This window comes from Hirundo rustica, chromosome 6, assembly GCF_015227805.2.
Source record: "Hirundo rustica isolate bHirRus1 chromosome 6, bHirRus1.pri.v3, whole genome shotgun sequence".
Classification (NCBI taxonomy): Eukaryota; Metazoa; Chordata; class Aves; order Passeriformes; family Hirundinidae; genus Hirundo; species Hirundo rustica.
The window spans coordinates 44,540,578-44,552,064 of record NC_053455.1 but is presented as its reverse complement, the minus strand read 5'-3'; the positions used below and the strand labels follow the sequence as shown (position 1 = coordinate 44,552,064).

The 11,487-nt window shown below is 38.9% G+C and overlaps 1 protein-coding gene across 1 annotated transcript in view; it reads right to left on the bottom strand.

Moving 5' to 3' along the window:
• Positions 1-1,913: 1,913 nt before the first annotated feature.
• The window catches only part of SLC1A2 (solute carrier family 1 member 2), an 88,944-nt gene continuing 79,370 nt past the window's right edge, over positions 1,914-11,487 (bottom strand). Inside the window, exon 11 of the mRNA XM_040066619.2 lies at positions 1,914-10,977. Within this exon, the coding sequence (XP_039922553.1) occupies positions 10,903-10,977 (75 nt within the window). The 3' untranslated portion in view covers positions 1,914-10,902. The remainder of the gene's footprint in view (positions 10,978-11,487) is intronic.

The window sequence follows — 11,487 nt, the reverse complement described above, 5'->3', positions numbered from 1 at the left end:
TTAATGCTCATCCCTGTACTTCGGAAGCCCTACCAAGAGTGTGAGGTCTTGCTCCTCCAGACCTTGTTCCTGTAGTTTTGGTGGGCAGCAGTCGGTTTTGTCATTTATCTGCCTCCACAGACACATCTTGTTTATCAGCACAGAACCTGCCTGCCCGAAGCACCACGACCACAAGACCTTATCTTGCATGCAATCTGTTCTCCTTCCTGCCTTCACTGCATGCTGCACAAGTGAGACAGCAGGCAGTCACCTGCCCGGCCTGGGGAGCTGCCTCAGCTTTGGGTGCCTGCACAGGGCTCTGCACAGCTTTGGAAGCAAATTGCAAACCAAGGGTTTGCTGAAAATAACTCCTTCCAGCCTAACCGAATGTAATTTTTAATGCTGTTTTCCTCTTAAAGCACTGTACGTTGGGGCCACCTGTTTCTTTCATAACCTTGTCCTGTTCACATGTACTAGTTAATACAAAGGAGAAGATTGTTTCTGGTCTAACAACCCTGAAGCATTATCTCAGTTTTTCTTTCATGTCTGAGAGGAGATACAGAAATATCTCTTAATATGGGTCCATGATTCATAACCCACTGGCTTTTATAGCCCCTTTTAGCAGATTCTTTCCTGTAGAGAGGAACGCATTCCAGAAACAAACACACTCCTGAAATAATCTTTTTCTCTAAGGCAACAGACATGGACAAAAGGGTACAAGGGGGTTGTAAGGGCTTAGAGAATCAGCCTTTGGGCTGTGTATTTTCAGAAAAGTCAGCTTCATATAACTGCAGTACTGGTTCCTGCATGGGTTGGTTATTTTAGGTTATTTTGCAGAAACACTGCTTTGAAAAAAGCAACATACACAGATTGGTGTCGAGCCTTTAATTTTAAACTTCTATACTGATGTGCAACAGAAAAACAGACAAATTCCTTTTATGGAAGGAATTTGACCGTACAGAGTGCACATGAAGTATGTGAGTGATGGGCATCCTGGAAAAACCTCAGCGAGGCGTTTTATGTCAGCAAAATGCATTTATTAACAACACTTGTTGATGAGGCCAGATCAGGATGCTTTTGCTGTGGTATCAAAATGGCAACAGATAGATTTACTTTATCAATAAATCAGATTTGCTTTTTGCCCAAAGATCCTCCTAGCACCACATCGGGACTTAGTTCGTTACTGACTCAGAGGGCAGACTGCCAGCTGAGGCACTGCCAAAGCCACTTCCTGCCATGCCTGGATTTCTTTGGAAATTTCTCAAGTGGATGATTAAGAAGAAATAAGCCCAGGGTTGTGCAGACTGTTAGTCCTCAGCTCTGAGGTTTGGGTTGTGCCTTTATCACACACCGGTAGCTGTGCTATTTCCGTAGCGCCTGCTATTCTGAGCATGCATAAACGTTGGAGCTTTCTCTCCGTACTTGGCAACTGTCACTCCACCAGGCCATGGTTCACTCCAAGAGATCTCTTAATTTATGTGTTAAATACTGTTGATTTCTTTATAAAGAACTCCAGAAGTTCCGCTACGGGCTTTGTTTATTATTTTTTTTTAGAAAGGCTATGAATAAAAGATGTATTTTTTAGCAGCCAGGGGAGGGAAGTAAGTTTCTAAAGCAACTGCTACCATTGATTTGTGTCCTCCTACTCTTCTAACGTCTTTTCACTTCTCTAGGCTTCATTGCCAAGAGCTGAAGTTGGTGAATCCTGGCCTTTGTGGGAAATGAGCTCATTTGCAGGCAGCATCCTGGAATATTTGGAGGATAAAGTGAGGGGTGAGATCTCTAACTCTTTGGCAAAGTCAGGTCCATCTTCTGCCCTAGATGTAGTTCTCAGAACCGCCAGCCTCTCTCATAAGACTGCTTTATCTAAACTCCTACACAAAGCATTCCCATATTGAGCCCAGGCTGAAATTAAAACCCACAGATGTACAACATGAAAATTATGAATAGACATTTATTGATGATATGTACATAAGAGATACAACACTTAGTTAAATATTATATTCATGACTATTTCCAGTATAGAAAGAATGTCTAGTTTGTTTTATACATGAAAGTTACAGAAATCAGTTCACTCTGTAAGAAAGCATTAAAAGCAAATGACTAACAATCCTTGTAAAGAGGAAAGGATCTGAACTACAAAAATAGAATCAGTCAACAAGGCATTCCAACTACAATATACAAGAGCAGAGCCCAGGGTTGGGAGAAATTTTATCATCTGCATTTATTAATTTCTAAACAAACTGTGCTATAGATACTGTACAGTACATAATTTCAAAATCTCTGGAACTTTCTGAGTGTAAAGACCAGCCTTATCCCTCTTTTTTTTTTAACCCTTTTTGCAATAGAACATTGCAAAACATTCCAGTTCATGCCTGGTCACCTTAAAGAAGGAGCAAGGGATGATGAGCAGGCAGCACAGAGTACCCCAGTGTGCAATTCATCCTGAAGCATAATGTGACTCACCAAGCAGGATAGTTTCTGTGCTTTGGGGCCTAATTTTTTTTTTTCTTTCTGCCTAGAGGGGGTGATTATATTGATGAAAGATCCAGGTCCAGAGTATCTAGGAATGAATCAGCTTCTTCTTGATGCAAGGTTCTATTTTCTCATAGATCCGAACTGTAGTTCTGATTTCAGAGGATTTTTGCCACTGACTATGCAGTTGATCTGTCTTTTTTTATGATCAGACATACTTTTGTAAATAACAGACCTGTACAACCACAGTAGCTTTAGAAGCATTTAGTTTGGCATGTACTTTCCAAATAAATGCTAGTATTCCTTTTTAACAATGAAAGAAACAGTGCCCCTTTGCCCATGAGTGTATTCATCTTTCTCAGAGACTGTTCCTGCTAAGGGGATGAAGGAGAGGTTCCTACTTGGACTTCTCAGGCACTCTGGAAGGAACTGGCAGCCCCTAGCTGCCTGCAGGCTTGCCCAGTCACAGCCTTGGGACTGCACTGCTTTCCTGGCATCTGCGGTCGAGGAGTGACTGGAAGTGACTCAGAGGAATCCTGTGATGCCCTGGCGTGACTAAGGGCTGAATGATGCACAGAGCCAAAAGCAGCCCTGGTATCCAACCGAAATGCACTTAGATGGACTTCCCCTCATTCATTGTGCCAATTTAAGTGGTGACTTACTAAGCTTCTGGTGATAAAGAGTCCAAACATTTCAAGCAAATAATAAGAAAATAAAACAGAAACTTATCATTCCAGGTGAACATTAATTCTTTATGTCATAACAAATGTGTTCACCAAGCAGCAAATTTATGCTGGGATCACTTTCACTCACTGCCAGGGAACCACACACATGCAGCTTCTAACACACACCATACTGGTTAGATTGTTGAAAACTAAAATTAACATATTTACAATGAGCTGGCTGCATACATGATTCTGAATGTTATTAAAACTGGGTACTCCATAAGAGACAGATAAAGTAGTTACTAAGCTGTGAAACTTGATCAGTTGAACAGAAAAAGAAACAAACCCAGATACAAATGAAAAACAGAAAGTAGAACAAAATTTTAAAACACAGTCTGATTTTCTACTATGGCTCAAGACACAGAAACCAATTAAATTAATTTAAAGCTACACATACTGTATACACCATTTCACTGAAATTACCTGTTGATAGCTACATTATCTACACTAAGTGCAGAGAGGCACTGGACATCATGCTTCAACAAAATGTCAAAACTGGTATCAATAAGGTTTTACAGCTATTAGTAACTCAGCACTATTCTACCTGTGATTCCTATTAAGTCAATACCTGTTACATCTGATTTAAAATACAATATAGATCAAAATACAAGGGTATACCAACACACTTCCTACATATATATATATCTACTAGGAACTTAGGCTCCAAAACCTCAGCAGAATAACATGGCCCCACGGATTTCTGAATAGTTGAAGAGATACCCAGTATCAGTCACACTGGGACAGCAGTCCTTCCTATTCGATGTTTTCTTTGTTTTGCATTACAAAGAGCTAGTAGGCCATAGGAGATTTTTTTTTTTTGTTTGTCATATAGCTGTTATGAGTATTTATATTATTTTATTTTTATTCCTCTAGAAACAGTTCCTTATTAATTAAATTGAAATTATTATAGCCACAGCCTTAATGACAACAGGTATTTCCCTAATGGGAAGAATTTACCAAAATGAGAAGTAACTGTCATTTGGGTCAAAAAATATAGTGATTATTCTCTTAAAAATACTTAAGAAAACAGGAGGTATTTGTATGGATGCTACCCAATTAGGTTGGTCCCATGGTGGTTCTGTTGGTCCTTTTTCAAGAAGGCAAAATTAGGTGGCAAAATCCTGAACTTTTTCCACAGGCTGAACTCACAAGCACTGCATTTGTAGCAAGATGGAGGGGGTACCCTACAATATATTTTTTTGCCTACTCAGATATGTTTTCTATAAACTGCATTCTGAGCCAGCCAGTTATACATTAACAGGTCCTAAGGAAGAACTGCAGGATTTGGCAAAGGTAACATCAGGAAAAATTACAAAAGTGAGGGACTATTGCCGGAGACAATCAATCTAGAAGATTGCTCAGATTATTATAGTATTGTTCCATGATGGACTGCAGCATTTAAGGACATCTCCTATTTGCTTTTTGCATTTTGTGCTTTGTCTATAATTCATCACCAAGCATAACAAAAAATATTTCATTGATCCTAAATGTCGTAAGAAAACCGGTTCTGTTCTAAGGTATTGATCACCTTTAAAGGATTATTTCCCTACCTTATATGATCCCATAGAAAATATTCTAAGAAAATATTTGTGTGTCTGTAAATTACAGATACTAGGTAATTTAATTCAGTCTACACTGTAGTTTCCAGAGAACAAGTACAAACCCCTAAACCCTGTGTTATTCTTACCTAAATCAGTGTTGAGCACACAATATTTCACACTATAAATATACGTTCAGCTTTTTCTGATGCATTCTACAAGCACAAGTTCATACTGGGTCATAGGAAATAAGAAATATTTAAGAAAGTAGCAGGATATATTGGATGGAAGTGTATGCAGTTGCCTTTAAGTAGGAAGGACAACTTGTAGTACACAAGAAGTCACAAGTCCATACAAAACACCAACATGGAAACGCTATAATCTACAATACTGACTGCAAAAATGGATATGCAAGCACAGTTTGCATACAGTCTTTGAAAAACTGTAGAAAAAGGAATGGAAAAGAACGATACAAAAATTCCAGCAGACTACTCTATTTATGTACAAAGTAATATACAGGTACGAGACAATCCAGGTTGTGTGATGCTTCCTGTGACAGCTTCCCTTCGTGCAATGGCGTGTGTCACAGAGCATCATTAAAAACAGTTGCAGGACTCCTGAATGTTGAGTAGAAGACTAGAAGGACTGCATGCTCTAGCATTGATCAGCATTGGCTCTGCAGCAGGATGGAGTTAGAAATGAAAGGGGATGAAAGGTTGGGTGAAGTGGGAAACCTCACAAGTTTTCTTGTCTCCCCAAATCTTGCATTAGGTTGTTGGTTATTTCCATCCTAGACTGGTAGAGACTTACTCAGTGGCTCAATCATGTGCTCTAGGCTTTTCCCATGTTTTGAACCCGGCTTTTTTGTAAGACTCATAGTTCCAACTGCACAACCACTTTATCTGTTAGTTTTGCCTTAATCCGTTAGTGGGGAGTCACTGGGTTTCCCCTAAACAGGGGAAGATGTCTCTGGGGTGGTGGGCACCTCTGAGGGACAGCTCTTCGGAACCTTGTGCCAGGGAAGCCGCTCAAAAGAGAAGGAAAAGAATTACCAGCACCTGGGCATCAGCAGTGTTCATAGCAGCAGATTTCCATTGGACATAAAGTATGACCAGAAGGAAAATCTGAGGGAGGCATCCATTGTAGGGCCTGTACCCGGCACTGCTCCCGGGGGCTTTACCAGCAGTCCTGCCTCAAGTCTGTGCACTGTCGGGGGGGACACAGCCTTGGTGCCCATGGGGGAAGAAAGATAGATGACTTTGGAAGGAGTATGCACTAAATACATTATTTCAGGAAAATCATGAGCAAGAACACATTTTCAAAAACAGTATGGCAAAGCTGAACGATTCATTTACAGCTTGACTGCCTTTTTTGACACTTCACTTTTGTAAATCCTTTGTTTGTTCTTTTTAGTACTTGAAACTACAATCTCTGTATCATTCTTTAAACAAAGATAACTGGGTAAATATTTTCCCTTCAAAGTCACCAATATTATTGGAGAGAAGAAAATAACTCATCTTTCCAAGAATGCTTTCTGCTGGGAACAGGAGCTTCTACATAATCTTATATGATGAATTATAGCTGAGGTGAACTGTCCCAATGGCCATCATAATGGCTAATATGAAAAATATCTTAATTGTTGCCTTAAAAGTCACAGTAATAAAATCAAGATAGCCTTCAGGCTCATAGAATTCAACTGAATAATATTACAGTACATTTTTATAAAGTGCCCTTATCCTTCTGTAAATTAATTCAAATGTAGCAATAAAAAGAGCTGAATGGAAATTAAAGAGATGTGAAACAGTTCTACCTTTACATATCCACGAAAGGATTCTTCTGAGCCCGGTACTAAAGCTCAGAGCCTTTTTAAAAATAAAGAGAGAAGAGGATGTTAGAAAGGAGGTTTAATATTGCCTGCAGTTATGGGGATTAGTGCGACTGCTGCTGTGTTGCTACAACAAGGCTGCAATAACACAAGTGAAGGCAAGGAAGCAAAGAAAATCCAGGCAAGTCACCAGAATAAATTTGTTCACATGCTGATGCCTCAGCTTCTCAAATGAACAGTCTACTTTTCTGCATGTCTACTGCTAGAAAACTAGTGGCCCTGGGAGTGATGGAAAAGAAGTTAGAAATCTATGTTACTCCCACTTTTAAAAGTGGCATAAATTCCATGCGCTTTGATAAAGAAATGGAGATCAGCTATATCTCAGAAAAAAAATGGGAAAAATCTGTAATAAGAGTGATCCTTATTTTTGTGCTGAGTTTAAATTCAGTGCTGGGCTTGTAGCACTGAAACAATTAAGTATAAAAGAAGTATCTTGGCAGAGATCTTTTGGATGTGGAAATCAACTTCATTATAAATAGCAGATAAAAACTATTCCCTAGGATGGGATTGTGAAATGTCTTATAACTTAACAGAGCCAGGAAGGGACTTGACTTTTCCTGGAACATTGTGACTCCCACAGATTTCAATGGGGCTTTCACGTAGCCAAAGTTTTGCAGGCACAGTTTTTACTACTGCAAACGATTTTTCAAAGATATACCAAGTTTCTCACCATTTCAAATGGAAAGAGCACATATTGTAATAGGACCAAGTGGCTTCTGCCCTACCTGTTTGAAGATTCTTTGCATGTAAGACCCATGCACATTTCTTAAAAGGCTGGTGCAGCTGTTGTTTTCCAAGGAAAGCAATGAAGAAACAATTTAAGTGGCAAAGTGCTCCACCTCTCCTGCAGTTCTAACAATACAGTGTGCTTTGCTTTCAGTGAACAGATACTATGAGAATGCTGACCCAACTTCTACTGAAATGCAAATGCATGAAGCAAATGCATAAATATGTATGCAAGGAACTGGGTCTTTGCCTGGTCTAAACTCTTCCATGTGCCAGCGTGCTGCCAGCAATCCAAAGGCCAAAGGATATCATAGCTGCACAGACAAGTGACAGAGCACCAAATGCAGAAAACAATGTTAATACGAACTACCTAGAAACCAAATGACTTTTCACTGAGCTTTTTCTTTAACTTTGCCACCCCAGCACGGTGAGCAGATACAAAAAAATTGCCAGATGCAGATTAATGCACTGAGACTCCTAGTGAAAGCAAAAGGAGGCTGGCCTTCAAAGCACTGCCTGCTGAAACGTGAACCTTGGATTAGCTGAAGTGGATGGTCCCTGGGTTATTTTCTGTTTATTTAGTTAAGTAGCAACCCAGCCTTGTGGAATGAGCAAATCGAGAAATGAAAGCCAAGAGTGAGTTACATTTTCCCACAGAAATGGAAAGCTTTTTGATGATTTAATACAGTGCTGCACTGGAGTAACACTATATTAAATATTCAGTCAGGCTACAAGCAGAGGAATATACAAAACCCAACATTTCTCTTTCTCCCACATCCACATTTAAATAGAGAAATACCATCGTAATTATATTTTGAAAAATCCCTGAGTTACTGTATCTACAGAATTACCACTTTAAAATCACAGTCTGCTATTCTAATCCTATCAAAAGATCCAAATTTATTCTCCCATTTGTGGGTGGAGTTTCTCTAGCACTGCATTCCTTCCTTCCCTAGTCTACATCCAAAGAAGCACTCTTCAAAGGACATTACATCCCAAGTGGATAACTGTAAGCATATTCTAAGTGTTTCTCAATATGTAATTTTGTGGAGCTGCCTAGTCACATGTTGCTGACATTCCTGTTTGTTTCCAACTGCTGAACAGTTTCAATGACAGCTAAAAGTATATGGACCTGTTTTCTAAAAGTTCTTTCAATGCAAGCAATCAGTGTGGCTGCTCCTAGGAAACTGCTGTGGTGAAGAGGCAGAAAAATCATTTATTAATGGGTGAGCTATGCCATGAAACAGCTCAAGAATGCTGGATATAAATTGGGGTAAATGCTGTGTTATTCTTGGGTATAACTACCACTCAAGTGACAGCAAATTTCACTTGATGAGAGCCAGCACCCTCACAGCAGGGAACATTTTACAGTACCTTCACGCCATCCCAGGCACATTTCTGGCACATAACCCAGTGATTGCTACTTGGGAAGCAATAGCTAGACAGAGATTAACTCTGGATATGCTAATAGCAATGACTGAAGAAAAGAGAATACAGCCTGCCTGCCACTTCTCTGAATAACCTACAATTCCATCCTTCACAAAAAAAAAAAAAAATCCTCAAGATCCTTCAGGAGGCCTTTGGAAAAGGCCACCCCCCTCTAATACATGTTAGAGGCCTAGAGAATTCACAGTGGTTCAATATTGGTTAAATTATATAGGCCATTTTGCTTAGGATTTGCTTGGCCATGGTATTCTAGTGATGACAAAAATACAGTGGTAAGAAAAATATTCCATGATAAATGCTTAAATGATGGAGACTTTCACAATGGACTTGATCTTGCACATCATTAATCATGCAAGTAGCCTTGGCTGGCTTAGGTCCGTGTGCAGTTTCAGAGATATTTATATGAATGCAGATGAACAAAAGCAGATTATATTTCTACTTTAATAGCTTCTACAGAGCCAAATAACACTCTACAGTTAAACACATTATCCCCCCTTAAACCCATGACAGGTCTGAGCACAGACACTGAATGGCCTATTTCCATTTCCAGTTCGAACTCTGTTTCTTGCCATTTTTAAGTTCACCATATGCTCATATTCTGATTCATTCTGAAAAGTTCTGAGACTTTCCCCCAAAAACGCAAAAAGTTTGTTCTGTGAGTAGAACCTTCTAAGGTCATGTGGCTCAGCTTTGCTATGGAACATTGCTAACAGTATAATGGTATTCACCAGTATCTTAAGATTGCCAAGTATTAACAAGCACCTTTAAAAAATTTCACAAAGTGTTTATTCTCACTGCTATTTCTTCTGACAGGGTGAGTCAGATATACTATATTGACCAAACACTATCTCATTAATTCAGATGCCATGTGCTCAAAGAAATATTTCTCTGATATTAGGGAGTTACATACTTATTACTCTGCAAATGAGAGAGAGATGTAAATTCAACATACTGGCATAAATCCTGAAATTCTGGTTTCATTTTCATTCAGTCCTAACCCTGGACAAATTCTCTTAACCTTATATGGAATTTGGTTTAGCAATGAATTCAGGATTTAGCCATTCTCTGAAATGACATACTTGAAAAATGGCTCTCACTTCATAGCAAATGCTACCGATGTTCACATTCAAAAATTCTGTAAGAGTAATGGATTCAGAACTTGTTTGCTGCTCATTACCAAGTACCCAATCATGACATCCATAACCAATATTAGTAGAACCTTACTTCAGTATCCCATCCTCATAAGAAACCCCTCCGACATCAGTGGAGCAGGGTGAATAGTAAGGTACCACCTACTTTGATTAAAAATGGCACAACTGAGTCCATGCTTTTCTATTTTGCAGATCAGCCATAGATTTAGTGAAGGAACTACCACCCCTATAATTATACTGCCTTGTACTGTATGGTGCATTGTGGTCACAAAGCGGCACAGCCCCAGCATAAAACAAAGACTGCACCTGCCCTGGGACATCTGATAAAAACTCACTGCATGCACATACAAATGTAAGGTCTTCTCTTGATGCTGTTTCAGTTGTACTGATCTAACAAAATGTCTGGGATAATTTATTGACTTCTATGCATTAATCCTGCTCCTGGATCTAAGCTCAGTTTAAAGTACAACTAGGCATAGAAGTACAGTGCTTGTTATTATCAAAACAAATAGAAATCTTTATGGATGTTTTCAAAAGGTATTTTAGCCATACAGTGATAAACAGATCAGGTATGCCACAAGAGTCACCAAAACGCTTGAAGGCTTACGTGGTGTTATGTTTCTTTTGTATCTGTGACCCTGAGTCCCTGTAGTGAACCGTACTGGCACTTTGATCTTCCCATTTTGCAGCATTTACATTCTCTGTGTCTTGAATGAAAGGGGAAGGGGGTGAGAGCACATTGCACTGCATGGAGCATTCTCCAGGTGCATTCCAAACAGTAGCACAAGGGAGACAGATGACTATGGATCATTGCTTGGCAAAGACACTACAATAACTTGATGAGATCTTTGCTAAGTTTCAGTTACGAAATTAAGCAGAAACTGTAGATGTTAAATAGAAAAAAAAAAAAAAAAAAAAGAGAAATCTTCTTTAATCATGGTATCTTCTGCCAAAGATGCAGCTAGGAATCTCTTCACTTAGTTTTCACGTTTCCAAGGCTCTTCTTCAACAACATTGAAGTCTGCAGATTTGCCATTGGTTGCCAGTGTTACCTGCAAGTAATTATCATCAACAAGCGACTTAAAGGCCAAGGCACTTTGACAAGAAAAGTAGTGAATTTTATATGGAAGATTATGATATTTACAGGAATTACATACACTGTCACTTATTATATAAGTAAAATGTATTTATTCAGAATTCACAACACTCCCAAATAGTGAGACTCCTGTTCATTTATTTATTATAATGACTAGAAAACATCAGTAGTAGAAAAATGTTCCATATAATCTTCACTGCAGTTTGTTTGTTTGTTTGTTTGTTTTTGTGTGTTTTTTTGGTAGTTGTTTTTGTTTTTTTAATAAATCTGGCAGATTCTACCCCTTTCTATCTCTTGCAGATTTCTCTGGATTATTTCAAAAACACTTTTTTTTTTTTTTTTAATGTAGAAAATCGTATTTTTTCAGTGGAATTCCTCTAGCAAAGCTCATACCTGATGCAACAACATGAAAAATACGCAAGGCCAGAATAATCATAGATGTGTATCTATACAAACTCACCTACAA